The 27,724-nt window shown below is 48.6% G+C and overlaps 1 protein-coding gene across 1 annotated transcript in view; it reads right to left on the bottom strand.

Annotated features, from left to right (window-relative positions):
* The window catches only part of CRTAM (cytotoxic and regulatory T cell molecule), a gene marked incomplete at both ends in the record, with an annotated part of 41,291 nt that overhangs the window by 6,698 nt on the left and 6,869 nt on the right, over positions 1 to 27,724 (bottom strand). Inside the window, 7 exon segments of the mRNA XM_079762938.1 lie at positions 2,234 to 2,359; positions 5,860 to 6,021; positions 6,792 to 6,935; positions 8,547 to 8,699; positions 13,782 to 13,928; positions 22,809 to 22,845; positions 22,851 to 22,893. Coding sequence (XP_079619064.1) covers positions 2,234 to 2,359; positions 5,860 to 6,021; positions 6,792 to 6,935; positions 8,547 to 8,699; positions 13,782 to 13,928; positions 22,809 to 22,845; positions 22,851 to 22,893 — 812 coding nt within the window.

Raw genomic sequence — 27,724 nt, 5'->3', positions numbered from 1 at the left:
TGTTGTTTATCCTCCCTATGTTTTTCCCATTGTAATATCTGGCTCTTTAGCCCATTACACAAGGAGAATGAAACCACCTATTCTTCTACTGAAAATTGTTAACAGTAATAAAATTGTAAAACTTGAAAACTGAAAGGAGTTTTAGAAACCATATTTTTAAACTCTTGTTATATACTAGTGGCCTGGTGCATGAAATTCATGCATGGAGGGTGGTGTCCCTCAGACTGGCCTGCATCCTCTCACAATCTTGGATCACTGGCTCCTAACTGCTCACCTGCCTGCCTGCCTGATCACACCTAATCACTCTGCCTGCTTGCCTGTTCACCCCCAAGTGCCCCCCCTGCTGGCCTTCTCACCCCCAACTGCCCCCCCTTGCTGACCTGATCACCCCCAACTGCCCCCTCACCAACCTGCTTGCCCCCAACTGCCCCCCTGCCATCCTAGATTGCTTCCAACTGCCCCCCTGCCGGCCTGCTCACCCCCAACTGCCCCACCACCAACCTGATCAGCCCCAACTGCCCTCCCCTCCTAGCCTGATCGCCCCTAACTGCCTCTGCCTCGGCCCCGCCACCATGGCTTTGTCTGGAAGGATGTCCAGAAGGTCTCCTGGAAGGTCTCCTGGTCTAATTAGCATATTACCCTTTTATTAGTATAGATGAAAAGGCAGAGCATAAAATTGAGTTGTTTAGTAGTGGTGTCAGCCAACTTAAAGACAGCTAGATTCTAAACATTTGTAAAAATATTGGCTTATGAAGCAAATGATGTGGCTGTTCCACTTCATATTTTCAATTACCATTCTCCTTCAAAAAACTATATGGCACATAGTGTTATTTATCAGTTTAAAACCCCTAAACATTTATTTTTAAATATGATTCAAGATAAGCAAATTTTAAGTGTGATCTGATACTCAGAGGTATGCACGTGATGATGCTATGAGCGCACTTATCCCACCAAATCACACTGTTACAGACGCCTCTGAAGAGACTCGCAGCCTCTCTGGGCAAGACTCATGGTGGCGCTCACAGCACCATGGCCAGCAGCCTGCATCCTGCCCGCAGTGGTTGCTATGCACTTTCTGAGCGCTGGCTGTTACCAGAGGCTAAGCTGAGTGAAATAAAACATAACTTAAATATGTGATCATTGTCCAGAGTTCACCATCGGGTGGGCTCACTGTCTGCAAGTTATAATGTAGGCTTTCCGCATTCTTCTGCATTTATAGTTCAACTACGGGCCTGTTTTGCAGGAAGATTCCTGCAAGACTTCCAGTGGGCTTCCCTCCTGCCACCACCACCTCTCCCGCACCCCCACCTCTCCCGCTGCGGCAAGCGGGGCTGCCTGCCCCATCCCACCTGCCCGCCGCACCCGCGGCCACCGCCGCCACCACTGCCGCCACCGCCACTGCTGCCTCCGCCACCTCCAAGTCCGCACGCACCGCTGCCGCCGCCGCTGCCGCTGCACTCCCCACCCCGCCCACCTGCCCCGCTGTGCCTGTTCCCACAGCCTCACGCGCCACTACCGCCAGTGCGCACCCCGACCCACCGCACCTGCCGCCGCCGCCCGCCACTGCCCGCCTCTGCGGCCGCACACGCCGCCCACACTTTCCCTCCAGCAGCCGCCTTGCTTTCCATTTTCGCTCCCTCTTCCTTCTATGCTGTCTTCAGTCTTCACTCCTCCCTCCCTCAGTGTATGCAAATTAACCACCATCTTGGTTGGGTTAATTTGCATACTCGCCCTGATTGGCTGGTGGCCGTGGCTTGGGCATAGCGAAGGTGCGGTCAATTTGCATATTACTCTTTTATTAGGTAGGCTTTTGTCATTAAAACTATCTGAGTTTTTGACAACCAACTAAGTGACAAACTTTCTAAGGTGACTTTGTTATTTGATGATAAGAAACATCAAATCTCCAGATCCTGCTTCTTTGCTCTTTGTTTTTGGTCTATTCTAGATGGGAAAACAAAGAAATGAGTCTCCACAGTAGAGATGCAAATGTCACAAGTGTGTGTGTGTGTGTGTGTGTGTGTGTGTGTGTGAGAGAGAGAGAGAGAGGGGGCACTTACAAGGTGCTAGCTACTCTGAACCCTCGATGTTAACTGTGGCACAAAGCTGGAGGGAGTCCTGAATGGTCTTGTTACAAAACAAAACAAAAAAAACATGTTCTTAAAACTTATAGTTGGAAAACCGAGTTCCCAAAGAGGCAGGATTTTTTTTAAGTTTGAATGATTTCCACACTTACCAGTGCTAGCGGCCTGCAGGGCATCTCGTGAGGACGGAGAGGTTTTCCCCAGGGCATCTGAGGCCGTCTCTTGACGAGTAACTAAAAAAGGGGAAAAACAAAATTCAGCCACTACGAAGACCAATCCTGCCCACAGTGTACTCAGCTGAATAGGGTGGAGGATGTAGTCTCCTGCAACCTGCTCTCAGAGGTTTTGCAGAAGCCTCAGAGCTGCTGCTCTGTAGCTCGCGGCTGGTGTATGGCCCTGTGGCTCCCGCTGCCCAGCTGCCCAGCTCCCTGGCTTCGGAGTGCAGCCTGTGACCTCTGGGGAGGAGCATCTGGCACCCTGGGCAAAGGGTCTCTGCCTTCTCTACTTGTCTCTCCCTGCCTTTCCATAGTTTACCCACTCACATATCTAACCACTCCCTGTTAGGTGGCTTTGGATCAGGCTCAGACTGGGTTGAGTTCCAATGCTTGACTTGCTTGTTGCTGAGTGAATTTGAATAAGATGCCTAATGTTTTGAATGCTCAGTTTCTTAATACTCATAATATGAAGATACTAAGTGCATTTACCTCTTGGCGTTTTTTGTAAAAATGAATTCATGCCACCTGTTTAGCACTATGCTGGCTACTTATTAAGAACAGTGCTGCTGAAACCGGTTTGGCTCAGTGGATAGAGCGTCGGCCTGCGGACTGAAGGGTCCCAGGTTCGATTCTGGTCAAGGGCATGTACCTTGGTTGCGGGCACATCACCAGCAGAGGGTGTGCAAGAGGCAGCTGATCGATGTTTCTCTCTCATCGATGTTTCTAACTCTCTCTCCCTCTCTCTTCCTCTCTGTAAAAAAAAAAAAAAAAAGAACAGTGCCTATTAAATGGTAATTTGTATAATGTAAAACAGTATCTAGAAATGTTTCCAGAGGTTCCGCTTAGCATAGCTTTGAGCTGTCTGTGAATAGGCCTGCACCCAAGGAGCGTATTAAAAGGTATCTATTAACTTGCAAATACTGATAGGTGACAAGGGGTATGTCCCTATGAAATCTATGAGTACTTCATTTAATCAAAGGGTTCCATGGTTTTAGTGTCTTCCTGTTTTAATCAAACATTAAAATTTTTTGAAAACGGTTTAAACAGCCTGAATTGCATATAAGAGCGCCAAGAAAAGGAAGAAGAATCACTAAGGAAACACGAGAAAAAGTGACATGGACTGAAAGTAAAATGAACTCAGTGACCACATGTGGGAGCGGCTCTAGAGTTAAGCCCTGGATTGACCTGTTGGCAAAGCCACAAACAAGTCCCAGCTTAGAGGGCAGAGCTCTCTTAGCACAATTAAGCTTAACCTTATAGTGCTCCCTAGATCCTTCCTGCAATGCTAATGGGCTGTGGGAGGTGCAGCAAGTGTTGCCAAAACAAGGTGAAACTCACAAGAACATTGTGACTATGTTGACCACTACCTGTTTACCTCTGACTATAAAATAAAGCCTCCGCTTGCTGGCTGGATCCTTCTCTGTGGCCTCATCCAGGCATAGGATGTCCTCTGAGCACCAGCTATATTCTCTTTGCCTATCTTTTCTTTAATCCTTCACCACCCCTCCTCAGGCTCACCGAACCCTTGTCCATGCCAGCACAACCACAAACACGCCAGAGAAAATCGAAGAAACAGGAGAGTTACTGGCAAGGAAAACAGGAAAATGCTCGAAAGTGGGGCAACTAGAAGTACTAGAAGAAAATGCAAGAAGAGCAACATATGAGAAATATTGGGGACACATAGAATAAAACTTATCCATGATTAAGGTCTTCTAGAATAATGTATACTATGTAAAATTAGATAATTATATGTTTATGTACAAAACAGTGTATATATATATATATATATACACACACACACATTATATATCTTGTTAGATATATAATAATGTATGTATAGATCTATAATAATAAAAGTGTAATATGCTAATTAGACCAGACATCTTTCTGGACCACCTTCCGGACAAAGCCGGGGCTGCAAGGGTGCCAGAGGGAAGCTGGTGCCGGCAGCGGGGAAAGGAAGGCCTGCTCTTGCACGAATTTTGTGCATCAGGCCGCTAGTGTGTATATAAAAACCATATGTGCATATATAGGCAATATTTGTATATTTCTTGTGTTGCATGCGTATATAGCTATAGAACCTATTTTATGCATAAATATATATGAACTGGAGTCTATAGATAAGAAACTGGATTTGTCCTCTCTGTGGGTAAGCTGCTAGACACACCCAGTTAAACGGTTTGATGGTGGGACTGGAGACTTGTTCTGGTTGACCAGATGTCACAGTTCTCAGCTAGTCCACGCAGCACCACCAGCTGCCACGACTATTTAAATTCAAATTAATAAAGATTAAATACTATTAAAAAGTTAGTTCCACAGTTGCTCAACTTTCTGTTTTTATCCCATCTTCAAATAAGTGATAGGAAATCAGAATTCCGCGTGGGTCACTCGGGGGATCAGCTCGCCAGCTGCTGCCATGCGTGCCCTCCTCTCTCCCAGGTAAGCTTCTGCGCTGCGGGTGCTCTGGTTTAAGAATGTGCGTGTTTTTCAGGAGCATCAGATACATCAGGTCTCCCTCCTCCTTGGTGACCTCTCCAGGCCCCGCCTGCCCTGTGCTCCCTCCATCACCGAAGGGCGGGCAAGGCGGAATATTTGCATCAGGTCACAGCCCTGCTGCAGGCTGTGGGTCGGAGTCTCCCAAAGGCAGCTGCCTCCAGGAGCGCTGGCGGTTTGATAAAAGCGATGGTGGGAGCGGTGGCGGTGGCGGAGAGGGGATGCGGGGAGCAAGGGGCCCTTCAGGCGCACTTTCTTCCGCGGACCACAGGACTCAGAAACTAGAGATTCTGAAAATGGAAGCACCTCCTCTTCGCGTTTAATATTTGATGTTTTGTTGATTTTTGTCATCTTGTTTTGCTCAGAATATTAACATGATTAAACTAAAATCTTCAAAAACAGTTTTAACAAAATACATCTAAAGAGTAATGACAATGTCCCCAAGTGAGTGCTTCATATTCACATAAAATGATACAGACAAGCTTAAATGTGTTTCAGTTAATATTGTCTCCTTTTGGGTCAAATATAAAGATGGGTGTGGTTCATATGACCTCTCTGAAACGTGACTGCACTACAATGAGGCGCGGTCCAGTGACCGGGCCATCATGATCAGGAAGCCAGCTGACACTGTGAGCGTGTGACGTCATGATCAGGAAGCCAGCTGACACTGTGTGCATGTGACGTCATGATCAGGAAGCCAGCTGACACTGTGAGCGTGTGACGTCATGATCAGGAAGCCAGCTGACACTGTGTGCATGTGACGTCATGATCAGGAAGCCAGCTGACACTGTGAGCGTGTGACGTCATGATCAGGAAGCCAGCTGACACTGTGAGCGTGTGCCGCGGGCGGGGCTCCCAGGCGGCGGGGCGGCGTGGGGGGCGGGAGGGGGCGAGGGGTGCGGGAAGAGCTGCCCGGCTGGAGAAGCTTCCATCATGGAGAGAAACTGATGTTAAGGAGGGCTTTGCTGACAGGCGCCTTCCTCTGGAAGGCTTTCCCCCTTGATTTCATTGTGTGCGATAGTAAACACTGAGGAAAATCTAAAATGATGACAGACATCATCAGTTCTTACCCAGATCTTCCATCCGGAAAGAGAGCACCAGCCTCCTTCCGCGGAGGCCCTCGTGGCGCACCACGCAGTCCACGGAGGAGCTCCCGCGGCGCGCGGGCACCCTGAGCGCGCTGCTGCTGCTCCAGGTCCCGCGGGCTCCGTCAAAGGCGTGCGAGGTGTCCCCTGCGGCAACAGGCGCTGCGTGAGGCCAGGCCCAGGCTGTCTGCTGTTCCTGGTGGGTGTGGCTCTCAGACACCAGGGCCTGGCCTCTGGCCGGCCTGGCAGGCTCCTGTCCTCGCTCTGACCACAGACAGCTGCCTGCGTGTGCGTGGCCTGGTCACAAAGGCAAGCGGGCGAACACAGTGGAGAGGTTCCTGCGAACCCGCCCCTCTGACACCCCAAAGCACGCCCTGCCTGCGCGGGAGCAGCCTGGCGCTGCTGGAAACGCGGAGACGCAAGCCTTCCGACCGAATAAGAATCGTGATTATGTAAAACCACGTGTAACGCTGCTGAAATATAAACAAGCTATACACATTTCTAAGCATGACAATTACCCGCTTCCATCAGAAGGCTTGAAGTTTAGATTCTTTGTTACATAATTACTTACTGTCATTGAGGGTATGACACTGTTCTACGCCGTAAATGTGCTTTCAATGTTACGCCTACTAAAAAGTTTTGCTCACAGGTAATAGCTCTATTTTGTCTTTTAGTTTATAAAGTTTTGTCAAATTTTAAGATGCTATAATATTACGTTTTAGATTTCTGCCTTGCTTTGCACAAAACATGTTATAATGTTATTTGTGATTAGCCTTCCAAGATTAAAACGTAATAATGATTGGTTATAAGGAACGGATAATTATTGAATGAGGTTTTCTGACACTTCGTACCACCAGAGGGCGCCAGACCATTCACAGAATCCTTCGGAAATGGACGGGCCAAGGGTCTGCACTCACCAGGAAGCTCCATGTGGTTCCCCAGCTGCCAGGTTATCTGTGGGGGCGGCCTGCTCCTCACCGTGGAGCACGTCAGTGCCACCTGCTCTTCCCTGTTCTGCGTTCTGATGACGGCAGCTTCCAGGGTTGACTTGAGAGGAGTTGCTAGAAAAAAACAGAGTTTTCTGTGCTGAAGTAGCTGGTCTGCATATCTCAGAAAGCCTGGCGCTTGCTCACGCAGAGGTCACTCTGGGTCTGGTCTGAGTGATGGCTTATTCTCCACCTGACCTCTCCCAGAACAGAGTTAAGAGTTTGCTGTGCCTGTGCAGCTACTTGGCGATCACCAGATGGCTGTTACCCAGCGTGTGATTAGTCCCTGGGAATCCCCAAACCGACTGTCTTACAAAAACAATGCTTCACATTTGATATATGGCTGTTTTGATTGGTTGAGCACTAGGTGAGGAATAGAGACCTGAATTCTAGCTCCACCTTTGTCACCAACTAGTTATAAGAATTTGGGTTAGTCCTCCGATTTTGTGGTTTATCAGTTTCCTGGTCTGTGACATGAAGAAGTTGGGTTATAAGTTGGCTGTTTAAGCCCTAAACTTCCTGAGTCTATGACTCACTTCACCATAAGTTACTTCTGCTCTCTTCCAACATCAAAGGCATGTGTCTTACAAAGAGCTCCTTGATGTCTTTCTTCCTGCTCCCGCCGTGGACACACTTTGTAGTTAGACTCTCGCTCTCCCCATTCTACTTCACTCTTTGGTCCAGACCTGTGTTCTTCACATTCATTTCCTCATCCACCTGCCAGCCAGGCACTGGGCAGCCAGGGCCAAGCGTGGCTCGATGTGTTAGATGCCGAACTAGTAGGCTAGTGATAGACTCCACCCCAAACTGTTCATGAGCAGATCATGTAGGGAAAAGGATCATGTTCAATGACAGAGGTGTGCACAGGTGCTGTGACTGCCAGGAGGACACACCGGCAGCCTGAGCAGAGTGCTGTGCGTGGCCAGCGAGGGGACAGAAAGCCCTGGGCTGAGCACATGGGGTCTGCCCCAGGAGCCCCCCTTTCCTAACACTTTGTCACCATGCCATTGCTATATGGGAGGCACTGAACCATACTAATTCAGTAAGAGAAGGTATGACATGGGGAATCATGTTGTTAACTGAACTCTTCTGACACAGAAAAAGCCAGCATGTAAAGATAGTGGACTTGATCGTGACAAAACTGACATCCCTGAGCTGAGCCAGGTGTGGTGGGTCAGGAGGCTGTCACTGCTCCTCGAGTCCCCCCCCTCCCCCTCTCAAGAGAGAGGAAATGGCTTTGGCAGAGGATGTGAGTGATTCTCCAGTGCAGGTACACCTGACGGCATTGCTGTCATAATGCTCTCCTTTCTTTACACACACGTTTTGCCCTCCAGAACTAGTGTGCCAGTGCCTTGTGAACAGGGGTTGTGCCTGGTTCGCCTCTGATTCCCTAGAGCCTAGTCACAGGTCATCAAATATTAACTCTTTTTTAGTTCCCTGGAGAGGAAACTTAGTTGAGTCCAAAGACAAATTTCATGAATTCACATTTTAATCTAAGGGCTTGCAACTCAAAATGTCCCCTTCTGTTTCCTTCCAACAAAAAATGGCAGAGGTGCCCAGGTCATAGCTGGAGGGAACCTTTTAAAACTAAAATGTTAAGTTTAGAAATGACATGTAATGTTCCTGTGCACCCCGCTCCCTCCTGGCGCCCCACTCCCTCCTGGCACCCCGCTGTGAGGCACTCACCCAGCACCACCACTTTCACTGCCTTTGTGCTCACGGAGCTGCTGTAATGTAAACACGTGTACACGCCTTCGTCGTGCGGGGTCACATTGGCCACACGGATGGAGAGCTCATTGGGGGAGTGATGAAGAAGCTGGTATTTGGTATTTTTTAAAGCTGTATGGGGGTGGGGGAGAGCATGTTATGAGGAAAGGTATCAGATGAATACAGACGCTTGGTGGATTGATTATTAGCAGGAATAGCTCTCAATTTTCACACTTTAAAGGAACAAACATCACATCTTGGATTGAGTTGGCTTACAAATTCTAGTGTTACCAGCTGGGTGCCTCTCCATAGCTTGAAATGAGAGTAGGAAATAAAATATGCTGATCCTGGTATCTGTGAAATAAACCATTTGCTTTATTTCTGTTTGTAGGAAATTAAGAACACTATGCTGGTGGAGGGTTCGGTGGCAGGAGAATTTTAAAGAATTTTAGACATTACATTGTGAAAAACACCCACTAGCCCTGGCTGGTGTGACTCAGTTGTTTGGGCATTGTCCCATGAACCCAAAGGTTGCTGGCTTGATTCCCGGTTGGGACACATGCTAGGTTTCGGACCCAGCCCCAGGGGAGTGTGCAGGAGGCACTCTCACATCCATGTCTCTCTCTAAAAAAATAAATAAATAAAAAACTTGCGGGTTTTGCCGAAACTGGTTTGGCTCAGTGGATAGAGCGTCGGTCTGCGGACTGAAAGGTCCCAGGTTCGATTTCGGTCAAGGGCATGTACATTGGTTGCAGGCACATCCCCAGTAGGGGGTGAGCAGGAGGCAGCTGGTTGATGTTTCTCTCTCATCGATGTTTCTAGCTCTCTATCCCTCTCCCTTCTTCTCTGTAAAAAATCAATAAAATATATTTAAAAAAATATATAAAAGGTTTAAAAAAAAAAACTTGTGGGTTTTTTTTTTTAAAAAAAGGATGTGTTTGCTTTAAAAAAAATGCCCACTATGATTTACCTTTTTGAAATCTGATTCATTTGATATTGTCTTGTCAGAATGAGTGTGAAGAATGTAAAATAAATGCATTGATATTCATTGTTCCAGCTGGGTGCTTTTTATTTTTAGACTAGAGGCCCGTTGCACAAAATTTGTGCATGGGGTGGAGGGTTGTCCCTCAGCTCAGCCTGCACCCTCTCCAATCTGGGACCCCTTGAGGGATGTCCGACTGCCCATTTCGGCCCACCGGGATAGGGCCTAAATGGGCAGTCGGACATCCCTCTCACAACTACCCTTCCCTGCAGGCCTGGTCTCCCCCAACTGTCCTCCCCTGCAGGCCTGGTCCCCCCAAACTGCCCTCCCCTGCAGGCCTGGTACCCCCCAACTGCCCTCCTCTGCAGGCCTGGTCCCCGCCAACTGCCCTCCCCACTGGCCTGATTACCCACAACTGCCCTTCCCTGCCGACCATCTTGTGGTGGCCATCTTGTGTCCACATGGGAGCAGCCATCTTTCACCACATGGGGGTGGCCATCTTGTGTGTTGGTGTGACGGTCAATTTGCATATTACTCTTTTATTAGATAGGATTTTAAAAGTTCATTATTATTTGAAGTTCCCCCAAAATTATGACTTAGTCCTTCCAGGTGTTTAGTTAATGGAGGATTTAAAAGTCACACTCCGGAGGATTCCGGCCAGCAGCCGTGTTCCTCTCGGTTCTTTGGGGAGGCCCATTGCAGTCTGAGGCCCTCAGCTAACCAGTACTCCCTCCCTCCCTTTCTTTTTGTTTCTTTTCTGTTGAGATTTATAATATGAACAAGCCTGGAACTGTTAAGCCAAGAATGGCTGAGCAAGGAAAGCTATTTCTCACCCAGAACCATAGCTGTGTCCCTCCCGATGTTACATGAACTAGAAGCAGGAATTCACCTCAGCACTATCGATGTTTGAGTCCCTAATTCTTTGTCGTAGGGGCTGTTCTGTGCACTGTAAGGAGTTTAAATGCATCCCTGACTCCTGACCCTTGATCCCAGCCTCTCTGCATACTAGATGCCAGAATCACCCTGTCCCCTTTCCCCATTTACAGCAAAAATATTCCTGCAGGGTCTCCCAGGGGCAAACTTGGCTCTTGGCTGGGACCCACCCAGCCAGATTCAGGCCTCCTGGGGAGACATCTGGTCATGCCATCGCCTTAAAAAGCCCAAAACAAAACATCCAAAAGCATTATGTAACAGCATCATCTATATATATAAAAGCCAAGTGACCAGAATGACAGAATGACCTCAATGACCAAAACGACTAGTCACTATGATATGCATTGCAGCCCCTCCCTCTGGCTGGCCCTGCCCCAATTGGTCCCCCACTCTGATCAGGGGAGGGGCCAGCTGGCCAACCTCTGAGTCCCCTAACCCCTGCCAGCCCAGTCAGATCAGCCCCCATTGGGGCAGGCTGGCCGGACCCTACTTGTGCATGAATCTGTGCACCGAACCTCTAGTCTCTACATGAAGTTTCTTGGTCAGAACTTTTAACCATAGTATTGGAACCTCATCTTCATGGTTCATTTAGCTTGAAATAATTATTAGTTATTTTACATCTACTACATCAATGTTTCATGGTTTCAAAGCCTGTTAAGTTGTTAAAGGCTCTGCTTTTCAAAGGCAGAATAAAGTTTGCTGTTTTGAAGATGTTCCAAGCATGTGGCCTTGGAAATGTTGAGTGGGGATATAAAATGACCTCAGTATGAAGAGGAGGGTTAGAATCCTGCTCTCAGAGATGAATGAAACAGACATTTAAGAATCCTGCAAGCAAAAAAAAAAGTGTAACTATGTGAGGGGATCCATGATAACCAGACTTATTGAATATATATACTCATGTCAATCATTATGTTGTACATCTGAAACTCATACGTCATATGTTAATAATCTACACCAATAAAAGATAAATATGTAAATTGACCATCACTTTGTGACACCCACCAACCAATCAGGAGTGAGTATGCAAATTAGCGGGACAAAAATGGCAGCAGCCACAGAACCAGCCAAAGCGAGCGGGAGGTTTGGGTCGCCCCTGGAAATGGAGGAAGCCAAGCTTCCTGCCTTCCCAGGCCAGCCACCGAAGGAGGGGCCTGGGAGCAGAGGACATGGAGATGGCCTGAGCACGCGGAAGGCTTGGGTCACCGTCGCCTGGGCCGGCAGCCGAGGGAGGGGCCTGCAAATGGCCCTCAGCCCCTTACCCAGGCTGGCCATGCCCCCATGGGGTGAAGGTCTCTGCTGGGGGGCGTGGTCAGCCTGCAAACAGCCATCAGCCCCTCACCCAGGCTGGCCAGGCACCTCAGCAGGGACCCTCACCTGACAGGGGTGTGGCTGGCCTGCAAACTGCCCCAGCCCCTCTCCCAGGCCAGCACCATCCCCAGTGGGGACCCCCCACCCCAATGGGGGCATGGCCAGCCTGCAAACCACCACAGGCCCCTTTCCCAGGCCTCCCTGCCCCCCAAGGGAACCCCCACCCTGATCCGGGACACCCTTCAGGACAAACCAGCCAGCCCCACCTGTGCACCAGGCCTCTATCCTATCTAATAAAAGAGTAATATGCAAATTGACCATCACTCCAACACACAAGTTGGCTGCCCCCATATGGTCAAAGATGGCTGCCCCCATGTGGACACAAGATGGCCACCACAAGATGGCCAGCAGGGGAGGGCAGTTGGGAGGGCAGTTAGGGGTGACCAGGCTGGCAGAGGAGGGAAGTTGGGGGCGACCGGGCCTGCAGGGAAGGACAGTTGGGGGGACCCAGGCCTGCAGGTGAGAGCAGTTAGGGGCAAACAGGCTGGCAGGGGAGCAGTTAAGCATTAATCAGGCTGTCAGGGGAGTGGTTAGAGGGTGATCAGGCTGGGAGGCAGAAGCGGTTAGGGGCAATCAGGGAGGCAGGCAGGCGAGTGGTTGGGAGTCAGCAGTCCTGGATTGTGAAAGGGATGTCAGACTGTCCGTTTAGGATCGGGCCTAAACGGGCAGTCAGACATCCCTTGAGGGGTCCCAGATTGGAGAGGGTGCAGGCTGGGCTGAGGGACACCCCACCCCCCTGTACAGAAATTTCATGCATTGGGCCTCTAGTCTATACTAATAAAAGAGTAATATGCTAATTAGACTGGGAGACCTTCCAGGAGACCTTCCAGACATTCTTCTGGACAAAGCCATGGTGGCGGGGCCAAGGTAGAGGCAGTTAGGGGCCAAGAGGGGGCGGCAATTGTGGGTGATCAGGCCGGTGTGGGGGGGCATTGGGGTGATCAAGTTGGCAGGTGGGGGCAGTTGGGGGTGAGCAGGCCAGCAGGGGAATCCAGTTGGGGGCAAGCAGTCCATCAGTGGGTTCAGTTGGGGGCGATCAGGCTGGTGGCGGGGGGCAGTTGGGAGTGAGCAGACCAGCAGGGGGACAGTTGGGAGTGATCAGGCTGGCAGGGTGGAGCAGTTGGGAGCAAGCAGGCCAGCAGGCAGAGTGGTTAAGGGCAATCAGGCAGACAGGCAGGTGAGTGGTTAGGAGCCATCAGTCCCAGATTGTGAAAGGGATGTCCAACTGCTGACAGTCAGACATCCCTCAAGGGGTCCCAGATTGGAGAGGATGCAGGCTGGGCTGAGAGATATCCCCACCCCCACCCCCCATGCACTGGGCCACTAGTCTATATATATCAAAGGATAATATGCTAAGTGTCTGACCACTGGCAGCTACGATGCGCACTGGCCACCAGGGGGAAGACTCTCAATGCACAAGCATGGAAACATGGAAAAGACTGATGAATCTCAGAGGGAAGCGGGGAGGGGGTAGAGGGTGGGAAGAGATTAACCAAAGATCTCATATGCATACTGGAGGCCTGGTGCATGGATTCGTGCACTGGTGGTGTCCCTTGGCCTGGCCTGTGCCCACTTGCAGTCCCTCAAGGAGTTTGTGCAGAGGCTGGTGGAGGGAGGGGGCAGTGGAGGGCACAGGGCGCAGTGGCCACAGTCATGGGAGTGGGTGCCTGGGCTGCTGCCTGTCCATGGATATAAGACTGGAAGTGTGACATGGGTGAGGGGCAAGGCAGGGCAGGAAAAGGCGCTTCTGATATGAGCCCCTTTCCCAGCTGCTGGGAGGTTCCCGTGCAGACGCCCCGGGGCACAGCCACATGTGGGACAGCTGGTGGGGCTCTGGCCTCTGCGGCACTCCCACGGGCTTCCGACCGCCCCATGTCTGTCCGAAGACCCCTGGGGGAAACACTGGGGGCAATTGATGTTTTTCCACTTACCGGGATGCTGGTTTAAGAAGATGGTGAACCCCGAGGGGGCCACCCACTGCAGGGGGCCACGCTCCATAGGGGGTGTCACACAGCTCAGGGTCACCGGCTGGCCCTCCTCCACCTCCACAGTCTCCAGGGGGCCTACCAGGGAGGCCGCTGCGAGTGTGATAATAAACAAGTCATCTTTTCTGTCAAACAACAGTTTAGCAGCCACTATTTTTGCTCACATGACTTGGCAGCCACCATGTTGGCCACATGATGTGCAGTTCCCCTGGGCGCCACCATCTTGAAATGGCAACGACCAACCACTTCCTTTGAATTAGTCAATCGGGAAAGACTGTGAGCCTGAGCTCCAATAAAGAGTGAGAGACAGGTCACGTGTGTCAGGATTAGAAGTCGAGGGACCACCTGCTCAGGGCGCGTGCTCCCAGACCATGTGTGCGCACCCTCCTGCAGGAGGAAAGCCCTTTGCCCTGCTGCCTGGCTCTGAGTGTGCTTTGTGTTCCCCGAGGACCCCGGGATTTGGGGGCGCACCTTATTTCTTACACAAGGGAGAGAAGGGGTGTGGTCAGCTGGCTCCAGCACCCACTACCACTGGCAGGGACTCAGCCTCAACCCACCTACCCAGTTATTTGAGCATTTATACACATTTCATCCAGAAACAGGACTTCAGCCAGCAGCAACTTGCGAGGCAAGGAGGACTGAAGAGGGGGAGTCTGGATGGGAAAAGAGGGCAGTTGAACATCTACTGGCACTTGCTCTGTCCGACATCAGTTCCTCTTACCTACATTTATTTATTTACTTATTTATTATTTATTTATTTAATATGTTTTTATTGACTTTTAGAGAGAGAAGAAGTGAGAGGGCTAGAGAGAAACATGAATGAGAGAGAAACATCATCCATAGGCTGCCTCCTGCACGCCTCTGCTGGAGGTCGAGTTCACAACTGGGCATGTGCCCTTGATCGGAATCGAACCAGTGACCTCTTGGCTCCTGGTCAACACTCAACCACTGAGCCACACAGCCAGGCTTACCTGCATTTAATTTAACTTTCAAACTAACCCTCAAAGGAAGAATTATGTGGCTCCCTCTACAGATGAGGGAAGAGAAGCTCAAGGTCACACAGGCCTGGGAGTGGGTCACACACAGGTCTGCGCGCTGCAGAGTCTGCAACCCTGGAACTCGGCTGGACTGAGTGATGAGCCCCAGGCCCCTCGGCCTCCTGGCCTTGCTGATGAAGGAGCAACATGTGCCTCCCGCACTTTGCAGGCATCCAGGATGGAAGGGAGGACGGGGCCCCCCTTCCCCTGTCACTGCCCCAGGGAACAGTAAACAACTGATTTGAAGCAGCTGTAAGTTTATCATCCCAAAAAGGACAGTGATAGGAAAAGTAAGTTGGCACATTTGTTGCTATTTCTTATTTCTTCAAGTTTTAAATTTAAAACATACTTTTTCTGAGGATGACAATTCTTATCAATGAGAGTACAAAACACGCACAGAAGTATGAGAATATTGTGCGGTTAGAAATTATGAATATGGAGAACATTATGCTAAGCGAAATAAGCCAGTCAATGAAAGAAAAATACCACATGATCTCACTCATTTGTGGATAATAAAGAACATTATAAACTGATGAACAAAAAGATAGATACAGAGGCAGTAAAGCATCAAACAGACTGTCAAATTACAGTGGGAAGGTTAGTGAGAGGTGGGGGAGATAAGAGATCAACCAAAGGACTTTTATGCATGCATATAAGCATAACCAATAGACGCAAAACACTGGGGGAGTGAGGGCATGTATGGGAGTGGGGTGAGGGGGCAATAGTAAATTATGTACACATATAATACCTTAATAAAAAATGGAAAAAAATAAATTATGAATATGAAATATAATGAGTTTTACTGCCTTAGTTTAAATTTTTAAAAAAAGAAAGAAGAAGGGAGTTGTTTGCTTATGATAAATTTCAAGTATTAGGAAAAGTATTTTGGAGAGCTCTGGAAATGTAACTGTTCCATTCCAGAATTGTTCCAGAGTTCTGCTGAGGTTGGTTCATTGGAAATATTCTAATCTATGAAATCAATCCATAATCTATATTATAAAAGCCATGGCCGTAACGCCATAATGACCAAATGACCTGTCACCAGGAGGTACATTGATGGGTCTCGCGGCGTGGCAGGTCTCGGACCCGGGGAGTCACGGGTCTCAGTCCCGGGACACAGTGGGTCTCCGTCCTATGGGTGGGCGTGGCAAGGCGAGTGCAGCAAGGTGTGTGCAGGTGGGCGGGGCTGTGAGCACACGAGGCACACGCAGATGGGCGGGGCCACGTGATTTTGTGCACTGGGCCTCTAGTTGAATAATAAGGATATTAGTAGAGAGGCTTTGAGTGACACAGATTTTTTCTAAGGTTAAACAGCTTCTGAGCCAAGAGTTTGAACCTAGAAGTAACTTCCATTGTTTCCATAACCATTTCATTATGATTCTTGCTTTGCTCTCTAGTTCTTGTGCGTTATCTTGCTTCCCACAAGCTGATGGGGCTTTCTGGAGGGCAGTGCATATGTTTTTCATTTCTCTAAAATTCATTCCTTAGAGGAACGCTCACTGTGAGCTTAAAAGACATGGTTGAATGCCCGCTCTCACGCTGGTGCTGCAATGCAGGCAGCAGGCAGGCACTGCTGCTCTCGCCTTGCTAATAGAAACAGAGACAGGAGGAAGATGGCTACATTGAATTAATGACAGAGTAAAAACTGATATTATCAACACGCTCTGATTTCATTCTTGGGGCCAGAAGTTTATACTTAGCAATGTTGCCAATGTTCTTCCCTTTGCTAAAAGGATTGCTGATACAGGAAGCCTGCATCTGGGAGATGAGAGGGGTGAAACTTGTCAGCGGCCTGTTTATGAATAAATTGGAAGCCTGGTGCATGAAATTCTTGCAAGGGGCTCAGCCCTCGCAGCCCCAGCTTCATCCATAAGGTTGTTCAGAAGGCCATTCAGCTGTCTTGTCTAATTAGCATATTATGCTTTTACTAGCAGCCCGTTTGCACGAAGATTCGTGCAATAGACCTTCATTCACCTGGTTGCCTGCACCAGTTTTCTGCCGACACCGGGGACCCAGGCCTTGGCTGTGGCCACCGCCTTCTGCCTTCTTTCAGGGTCGGGGCCTGGCCCCGGGCGGCGGCCTTGGGCTCTGCTGCACCCCAGCGTCCCTGCTATGGATCTTAGGAGCCGACCCCCTGGTCGTTGCCTGCGATCCGTGCAGGCTCCCCGCTGGTGCCCAAGGCCGGGAAAGCCTCCGCCTGAGGCTTTCCCGGCCTTGGGCTCTGCCGCACCCCAACGTCCCTGCCGAAGGTTTACTGGTGGGCGTGGCTGGTGGGCGTGGCTGGTGGGTGTAGCGAAGGTACGGTCAATTTGCATATTACTCTATTATTAGGTAGGATTATTAGAGATGTCTCTCATTTTAAGGATCATGGTCTTTTGCTTGGGATCCATGACTAGGAATTAAATTGTAGGCTCTTTAGCACGTGGTGAGAACTGTGTCTCTTACAGTTAGTGTTTGCTCCTGTAACTCAGTACCAGGTGCTGACCAGACTGACCACGACTGGAGATGCCTGAGTTTAGATGTAAAGGGCTGTGAAAGAGGCATAGAAAATTCATTGTTTTCTTTACTCTTTGCTCCAAGCCTTGCTTTCGGCTGTACAGGCCTATTTGTCTTTCGAGTTGTCATGTAGACCCCGTGCTTGATTTAGAGGCAGGAGTCACTGTAGTCAGGAGAGCAGCCTGTGCCGTGGGGCTTGAAAAGCTTGCTTTGAGTGTCCAGGTGAGGTGAGAGGGTGGGAGGTGAGAGGGTGGGAGAGGAGAGGGTGGGAGGTAAGAGGGTGGGAGGTGAGAGGGTAGGAGAGGAGAGGGTGGGAGAGGAGAGGGTAGGAGGTGAGAGGGTGGGAGAGGAGAGGGTGGGAGGTGAGAGGGTGGGAGGTGAGAGGGTGGGAGAGGATAGGGTGGGAGAGGAGAGAGTAGGAGGTGAGAGGGTGAGAGAGGAGAGGGTGAGAGAGGAGAGGGTGGGAGAGGAGAGGGTGGGAGGTGAGAGGGTGGGAGGTGAGAGGGTGGGAGAGGAGAGGGTGGGAGGTGAGAGGGTGGGAGAGGAGAGGGTGGAAGAGGAGAGGGTGGAAGGTGAGAGGGTGAAAGAGGAGAGGGTGGGAGAGGGGAGGGTGGGAGAAGAGAGGGTGGGAGGTAAGAGGTGGGAGGTGAGAAGGTGGGAGAGGAGAGGGTGGGAGGTGAGAGGGTGGGAGAGGAGAGGGTGGAAGAGGAGAGGGTGGAAGGTGAGAGGGTGAAAGAGGAGAGGGTGGGAGAGGAGAGGGTGGGAGAGGAGAGGGTGGGAAAGGAGGGTGGGAGGTGAGAGGGTGGGAGAGGAGAGGGTGGGAAAGGAGGGTGGGAGGTGAGAGGGTGGGAGAGGAGAGGGTGGGAGAGGAGAGGGTGGGAGAGGAGAGGGTGGGAGAGGAGAGGGTGGGAGGTGAGAAGGTGGGAGAGGAGAGGGTGAGAGGTGAGAAGGTGGGAGGTGAGAGGGTGTGAGAGGAGAGGGTAGGAGAGGAGAGGGTGAGAGGTTAGAGGGTGGGAGAGGAGAGGGTGGGAGAGGAGATGGTGGGAGAGGGTGGGAGAGGAGAGGGTGGGAGGTGAGAGGGTGGGAGGTGAGAGGGTGGGAGAGGAGAGTTGGGAGAGGAGAGGGTGGGAGGTGTGAGGGTGGGAGAGGAGAGGGTGGGAGAAGAGAGGGTGGGAGAGGAGATTGTGGGAGCGGGTGGGAGAGGAGAGGGTGGGAGAGGAGAGGTTGGGCGGGAGCGCTGCTACTAAGCTGCAGGACACATCTTCTAAGTGACCTTTCCCCATGAGCCTCTCACTGACATTGAAGATGGAACTGGAGCTCCTCTGTTCAACTGTTTTCACCTAAGTTTGGAGTCAGACCTTCACCTTCTTCATCAGAGGGCTGGGGTGTGGGGTGCCATCTCTGCTCACCACTTCCTCCCTGCAGGCTTTAGAAACACGCCCCCTTTCTCTGGGGCCCTGAGCGCCTGTCCTCCTGCTCAGTGTTCCCTGTCTGAGCTCCAGAGTTCCATGTGGCTCAGAAATGCTCAGGTGCAGGGCTCGGCTGTGAGGGCCTGTGGTCTCTCTGGGTGGCTCCACTCCCATTGGCAGGTCATGCTCATGGAGTGGACTGTGGCCTTCTGGCCTTGGCTGTTACTGCCACAGCTGGAGTCATGCATGTGCTATGAGGCTGCTTACTGAGTCGAGCTGTGAGGGCTATTCACCGGGACTGGTTCGTGTACGGAAATGGAACCTGTGACCTTCCCCATCTCCTCCTCCAACTCCATCAACCGACTGTCCTAACAGTGGGATGGTTTCACGCCAGCGCACGTGACCAACCTTCAAGCAAAAGGGCAAGCAGCTCTCATGGCCACCGGCCAGCACACGGAAGTGCAACGGCCCTTCCAGCGTCCTCAGTTCTCTCCAGGGTTTGGGATTGCAGTGTGTGGTCTCCACCTCCACTACAGGTCATCACAGTAGACTGCAGAGAATGAAGTATCCTTCCTTTCTCATACTTTGTTGGTTAGATTTGCATATGATAACATTAAAAGCTCCAGAACAGAGTCTGTCCTGCAGGGACCCTCAATGGACGTGTCCAACTGGAGCTCATTATTCCTACTGCTCCCATGCCACGCGCACCTCACACAGATGCGCCACCTCTTCTTCCAGTGTTTCCTAGTCTTCACTAACGTCAGCACCAGCACTGCATACCAGGGATTTGAGAGGCGCTCTCTCTCTCTCTCTCTCTCCAAAGCATACCTTTCATCCATTATTCCTCTCCCTCTCTTTATTTATTTACTTTTTACTACTATTACTGCTTTAGCTAAGGCATCCTGGTTTCTTTCTTTGCCCATGGCAATCACTTCCTTCTAGTCTCTGCTCCCTCTAGTTTATCAGCCTCATCTGCTTCTATAATTACATTCTCCTAGACTACTTGGTAAGGTTCCATTATTTGTAAGAATCTGACCAAAATTCCAGAAGGTTCCTTCCTTCTTCTCAGCACCACTGGCTGATGCTCCTTTTCAAATGCTCCATGCAAAAGGCTATTTGCTGCTTTCAGGGAGGTCCAGGCTCCTGGAGACACGTGGCTTTGGCCTAGAATACCTTTCTTCTCTCTTTCAAGACTCAACTCAAATTACACCACTTTTGTCAAACTTCCCAACAGCCTTTAGGCTCCACCCTCCCCACAAAGGCCTACTGACTCTCCTCCAGGTCCCACAGGCTTGGACTAGACTCTCTCACAGCACTTAACACATAGTGGTTACACGTCTGTCTCCGTGGCTAGGTTACAGTTTTCTTGGAAAAACTGTTGGCCATTCATGCATTTCATATTACCAGGTCCTAGCACAGAATGAGGTTTTAAGTATCAGTTGAATTAATGACTAAAAATGAGTAAATGCATCATGTATATTCAGTAATAAGATGCTAACTTTGTAGTTATTATGTTGAATAATAAAAATTAGAGCTGAGTGAAAACCAGACTCATGCAACGAGAGCCTTACTCAAACCAGAGCCTTAGTCCATGACCAATGAGGTCTGAGGCAGGCTGTGCTTCCAGCAGAGCATTACAAGGAGGAGCAATTCTACTGCAGATAGAATAAATACATGAAATAACAAGTGTGAAAATTAATCTGTCAGAATCCAGTTATTTTCAATATAACTTTACAGAGATTGGCTCAAATACATGTCAACACACATAAGGCTATTCCTGTCCAAGAAGAGCGAGGAAGACTCACTCACCCTGCAGCTGTGCTGTTGTCTCCTGTGTCCGACCTCCACTCAGTAACCACAGCGGAGGCTAGAGGGGTAGGTTTTCAGCATCCACAATACAGGGCAATGGGATTAATTTTGAAAAATTCTTCATTCTTATTGTTTTAACCACTCTAGTACCTATTTATGCCAATGACAACCTTGAAAAGAGGGTAGGCTGCAAGATTATGGGACTTTTCTGGTCGATAAATTTTTCGCAGCCTTAGAAGTTGTACACTAGAAGGTAGAGTGATGCTCCCATAATTCAATTAGCTAAAAGCTGCTGATATTTTATAGTGGTGCCAAATGGATTTTCTGCTTCTTTACCAACGAGAAAGCAACATGGTCAGCTCCTTTGTTTTTTGGGACTCTGGTGGGCCTGAGCGAGGTCCACGCTGCACAGCCCTCGGTGAGGCCAGGTGCCCACGGGGCCTCAGGTGAGTTTCACACTGGGGTTTCTCAATAATGGGTCTCCCAACTGTGTGGTCAGCGGCTGTCAAACTATTGATCCACATTATGAAACACATTTTCTGTCACAACCCAGCACACACACACACACACACACACACACATGCGTATACTAGTATAAGCATGCACACACACATACATGCACACAGATTGGTTCACAAGAAAATACTTTTACTAGGTGCTTTGTAGGCTGCTACTTACCCTGTCATTAACTAGTTGTGAAAACTTGGGAAGGTTATCTAACTCCTTTTAACCTCAAATTTTATCATATGTAAATTAGGGATGTTAACACCTATCTCAGTATCTTTGTTAAAATTAAACATAATCAACAAAAATTACCCAGTACTGTGCATTGCACAATAAATATATTACTTTCTTCTCTTTATTAATAATATTGAGTATATTTCTAAATGACTTGTCTTAGGTTTACCATAAAACATAGTCATTGCTGTTTTTATTTAAAATTCTATTTTTGTAGGCAGTTTCACATGACAATAACTTGAATCCTGAAAAAAGTTAAGGTCAGTTAAGGGCTTTAAACTTCAGACTAATTTAAAGCATTCTAATTTTAGCTGTCTAAATGTGTGTTTTTTTCTGAATGTGAGTAGCTATTATTTAAGTCAGTTATTAAAGGAACTAATATTATTTTTACCAAAATTGAATACTTATCAAGTGCCTTAAGGTACAGGGATCAAACAAGAAGGCACAAATTGAAGTGTATAATGTAAAAAAAAATTAAATGTTATGTAAAATAGGAAATCTATTTTTTAAATAGAGCCTTTCCAATGCAATTCTATGGTGAGTGCAGATAGAAGGATAGTTGCATTTGTGAAACATACCTCCAGGCCCAAGGTTTGAAAACACACACACACACACACACACACACACACACACACACACACACACACCAGCAAGCAGCACTGTCATGTGTGGTTTCCTCTGCAAGAATCTGATACTAGTTGCAATCAATCAGGGACCCCACCTTGGGCAGGAATAATTTTACCTGCGCTCAAAAGGTAACTGAATCTTTAATTTGCATAGTGCTACATTGGAATTAAAAACCAAAAATAAAATTTGAAAATTATAATACAATGTAAAGTATAACTGACTCTTAAGACATAAGCACTAGCATCACTGACCACTTGAAGAGTCCTGGAGCACTTTGCTATGTTCAAAGTGCTTTCACATTTGAAATTTGAATCTTCTAACCATCCAGGGAGTTTGGTAGATCAAACATTGCTATCATCTTCATTTCAAGATGCAGACACGGGATATCAGAGTAGTTCTATCATTTGGCTAAGGATATTTTACATCCCAAACTGATGCTCTTTCAGCTGGTACACTTGTTACATTCTGCCACACAAGGTCCCCCAGACACACACACTGCAGTAATCCCTGATGTCTTACCCTTAAATAAACACACTAACACCCATCAGCTGTGTCATTTTGGTGTGCCTTGGAACCTCTGAGCACATTTACCTGGGTTACCTTCTATACTAGTTACTTTGAGAATGCAGTTGATTGACTGGTAGATTTGGCAAAACATTAAGTCAAATGAGCATCAGAAAACATTAGCTCTAAGGCCTTACCTGGTAGGGCACAGGACACCAGCAAGCTGCAAACTCTCCACCACATGCTGCGCTGGGTTCTGTCGCCCTGGCTTCCTCCAGACCCTGAAGGTAAGGGAAGAGTGGTTTCTTTTGAAGGGGCGAGGCCGCGGCTCTGTGACCTCATGGGTCGCCCGCCTCCCAGCTCTGGAAGCCCCCGCTTAGCTAGCTGCCCTCAGACACCTCCTGCTGGAACATGCACAGGCCACATGTGTCACCTTGACTGTGGAGAGAGGAGTGATGTGTTGGTGGCACAAATGATTCCACCCCACGTGGGTAGTACTGGTAAATCAACTAGTTTCAAGGCCTGGGGCGGGGGGGCGGGGGGAGGTGTAGGAGAGATATCAAAAAGCCCCTGTGTGGTAATGTGACCTTATTGTCACAGTACTTGTCTAGTTTATTAAACAATTATAATTAAATAAGTTGGCTGAACCCTATTTCTAATTCTGGCAACAATTTATAATGGTTATTAGGATCAGAGTTCATGCATTCACATATTTGCTCATTTAAAAAATCTGTATATCTACCCATCCATCATCCATCCATCCATCATCCATCCATCCATCATCCATCCATCATCCATTCATCCATCATCCATCCATCCATCCATCCATCATTCATCCATCCATCATCCATCCATCCATCCATCATCCATCCATCCATCATCCATCCATCCATCCCTTCATCTATTCAGCCACCTAGTGTGCATTGTTTTAAGATATAATCATATATAACAGATAAATCCTTGTTTTTAGGAGATTGTGATCTAGTTGGGGGTGGCAATATTTAAATGAACAATTTTGATATTTAATCCTCAATAATTGGACAAATTGAGATAGACTCAACTTCATCCTTCCAGGGACACACAACATACTAATAAACTTATGTTTAGAAAATAGAGGCTAACCTGTAATATTTGAAAAATTATAAAGGAAGTATTTTCTGGTTCTAATTGACGTGAGTGTTAGTAGTCTGTAAATGTGTCAAGAGCTTGGGTAGGGAAAATTCTATCCATCAAAAATGTCTTTCAAATATTTTACCTATTTCAACAGGTAGAAAGAATAAAAAGAGGAGAGATAATTGACCTTCCTTGAGAAGTTTAGCACAGCCCTGGCTGGTTTGGCTCAGTGGATAGAGTGTTGGCCTGTGGACTGAAGGGTCCTAGGTTTGATTCCGGTCAAGGGCATGTACCTTGATTGCGGGCACATCCCCAGTAGAAGGTGTGCAGGAGGCGGCTGATCGATGTTTCTCTCTCATCAATGTTTCTGACTCTCTGTCTCTCTCTCTTCCTCTCTGTAAAAAAAAAAAATCAATAAAATATTTTTTTTTAAAAAAAACAAGTTTAGCACAAATCTAATATTTCTCAAATAGTATGGTGACATGAATGCCTAGGTCCATCAGCTGAAATGCAGATGGATAGGGTCAGCCCAGCTTGATCAATCAGACTCTCACTTGAATGAGGAGCCACCTGTAGTCTACCAAGCTCTCCAGGTGTATCTGGGAGTCTGGCAGCGCTGACTGTGAGAGTGTGGAGCAGAAACCCAGAGAGCGGGTGCTGCTGCCAGCCAGTGGGTGGGATCGTCGGAGGTTTTCCTGTTGGTTGACTGTACTGAAATATATTGACACCCTTATGGAAGCAGGGAGTGTTGCATTGTACCATTTTAAAGAATAAAGAATTAAGGCCATGCTGGTGTGGCTCAGTGGTTGAGGGTTGACCTATGAACCAAGAGGTCACTGGTTTGATTCCTGGTCAGGGCACATACCTGGTTGTGGACTGGATCTCCAGTAGGGGGCGTGCAGGAGGCAGCCGATCAATGATTCTCTCTTAATCATTGATGTCTATCTCTCTCCCTCTCCCTTCCTCTCTCTCTAAAAATCAACAAAAACAACATTTAAAATAAAGAATTAAGGAGTTTGCCTGAGGTGACACAATGAGTCAGTAGCAGAACTGAGAATACAAAACAACACTTTTGAGTCTTTGGTCTGATTATTAATTTTTCCTCGTAAGGTTCCCTCCATGGACTCCAGTTTTTATACTTAAGGCTCCATGGGTGTCTAAGCATTTGACTTTCCTGCTAATTCCATGCCCTTGCTTTAGGGTGAGGCTTTATCGTTGTACCCTGTCGCCTACCCTCTTAAGAAAGCCCCAGAAAAGTACACATAAAGTTCACGGCAGGTGAGAAGTGATCAGGGCTAGTGGCCAGCTTCTCACATGTCACCTAGAAGAGTGCTGCTCTGTGGAGGGTGCTCTGACTTTCCCAGGCAAAGCACAGGCAGGGCCACCCGCGGTGCTGTCGGTGACATCCTGGACTCAGCAACACACGTCCTGGCTGATTTGTCAGACCTTGAGCTTATCATGTAACTTGAGTCTATGAGGAGGTAAAAAAGTCACTTTTACATGAAACAAAGTTAAAATGCCATTATGGGACTTTTCATTTAAGCCCGTGAGGCAGGGGGTGGGGGGAGAGGGGTGGAGTTGCACCAATTTTGAACTAAATTCAGGCAAGGGGCCTGCAAAAGGCTCATTTCATTTCTCTATTGTTCAGTTGTGGTCTTCTGTTGAGTAAAAAAATGTACAGAAACACAGGTGAAAACAATGAACACAGGACTCAGGTGACCAGAGAATGAAATAGTCTGAGATTGAAACTTAAATTTACCGTGTAATCCATCCCAAATGTATTGATTTAGTATAGTTTTAGTGCAATACCTGTGAATGGATTCACATGACATTTACCAGTTGTTCATTTAACTGCAGACAAGTAGACTTTCTCTTCGCTTTCCATTCTAAAACTCAATTTTGATATTCTTCTTCTAGCCAGAACTCCCAGTGGTTTCCTCTTGCATGAAGGACATAGTCCAAACACTTTAGCAAATCCTTCGAGGCCACCACACCCTGGCCACAGTCTACCTGTCAACCCCTTTCAGCACTCCCCAGTGTATACCCATAGGAAACTCTTGTTATATTTCAAGCATAGTTGCAGGCACACTGGGTCATAATTCACACTGTTCTCTCTGCCAAAAGCGGCCTCTCTTCTGGGGAGACTATTCACCCTCCCAGCCCAGGTCAAGTGGGGCGCTTCTCAGAGCTCAGTGGTGACCAGTGGCTGAGAACACGGTTCCTAACCACAGCTTACCTTCCTCACCTGTGCAACAGGTGTAATGACAGCATCCCGACATGGCTGTGGGGAGAACCGAAGACGTTAACATACTTTAGTGCCTGGCACATAGTAAACACTGTATGAGTTATCTCTGACTGTCCTCTCTACTCCTAGAAAAAATTCTCTACTTTTCTTTGCCCCATGATCGTTTATCTCTATATCATACTAGTTTTATTTTTATTTGCATTAGATTTAGTTGAACACACATCTGTCTCCCTTGCTAGACTCTGAGCTCCCTGAAAGCAGAGTTTGCTTCTTACTTACTGGAGTGTCCCTGAGGCCTGGCACAACCCTTTCTTAAGATAGCTGTTTTTAAAATACTTTTGACATATAACTGACTGTCCATATTTGAATTGTATGATTGGGTAAGTTTTGACATACGCATACACCTATCAAACCATCACCACAATCCATCGCCCCGAGAGCCCCCCGGCCTTTTTAATCCTCTCTGCCCTCCCCATATCCCCTCTTAAAACAGCCACCGAAGGCTTTCTGCACTGAGGCTGGCTTTAATTCTGGAGGTGTTGTGTGATGGAATCCCACAGTGAGCACTCCCTTGCCTGGCTCCCTCGCTCAGTGTCATTATTCCAAGGCTCATCTATGAGGAGCATGTGCAGGTCCCTCTTTCCTGCTGGGTCAGGGCTCAGTGTGTGAATACACCCCAGTTTGTTCACCCTTCGCCTGTAGGTGGGCTTCTAGGCCTTTTGCCATAGTACAGTTTTTAATTCTTTCCTATTACATTGAAGCAATTGTAGGAAAACTTAAAATAAAGGAAAACTGTATTCTCCCACATTAGCTTTTCATGACAATCCCTTAATTCAGAGGGAAAGTTCAAGGTGAGCAGTAGTTAAACCAGGTGGCACACAGTCCTTCGTTGGCACTTGGGGTGTACACTCGATGTACCACCCAGACTCTCTCTTGATCTCCTGGTGGCGGGAAGATGAGACAAGCCGGCTGGGCTCCTCTCTGAAAACTGCACTCATTGGGAAAGAGCTGGCTTACATGGGTCACGCCTGCAGGGCACACGGGGTGGAGCTGAAGGCCTGCCCTGGCCTCGAGGAGGGGTGGCACAGAGATGGGCTCCTGCTCAGAGCTCCCGCCAGGTTGGGTGAGGCCTTTGTTGGGACTGCATTTCAGCTCAGTTCCTCAGCCTGGGCTTGCTCCCTCCATGGATATTGTCCCTGGAGCGCTCTCCATACCCCTGCACACAAACCTCCATGCAGCCTCGGACCCACGCACCTGACCTGGGGACTGGAAACAGAGCGAGTGAGGGAGAGCATGAAGGAGCTTCCACTGGAGATATGGACACTGCTCGCTGTGCTCTGAGCCCTGAATGGATGTTTGGCTTGTCATTCTTCCCAAGCATCAAAGAAAATCTCACCACAGACTTCACTGGGCAATGAGAAGTGTATCCTTTTCACCATGGTGGTGATGATATTCAGCTTGTCAGAAAACATGACAAATGGCACAAGAGTTTACTGGGCTCAGAGAAGAAACGTGGTCGGTGGGGAAATGCTGCGAGCGGGCTGTGGATGACGCGCACTGTGGTTTCTCGGCCCTCCCACTCTCTCAGACCCACTCTCTAGCCGCAGGCCGTGGGCTCCGCAGGGGAAGCTGCCGCTGTGCTGCCTCGCAGGGTGGAGGGAAAGAAGGGGTCACAGTGGCCAACCAGTGGCCCCTCCTTCTTCCTAATGGAACCATGGCTGCTGGCCGCCTTGTATGGGGGAGGCCTTGCAGCGGCGGCATTTGTCATTTTCATCCCCATCGCCTGAAGTTCTCATGCCATGTTTTGCTGCAAATAGGAAGTAACACTTGATGGGGTGGGGTGGTGGCGTGGGGACAGATTTTAGACAAACAAAAAAAGTTCTCCCATCATCTCCTTGGTCAACGTAGATT

The sequence above is a fragment of the Cnephaeus nilssonii genome (genome assembly GCF_951640355.1).
Source record: "Cnephaeus nilssonii genome assembly, chromosome: 22".
Classification (NCBI taxonomy): Eukaryota; Metazoa; Chordata; class Mammalia; order Chiroptera; family Vespertilionidae; genus Cnephaeus; species Cnephaeus nilssonii.
Note: the sequence above shows the minus strand (reverse complement) of the source record. Positions and strands in the feature narration are given on the sequence as shown.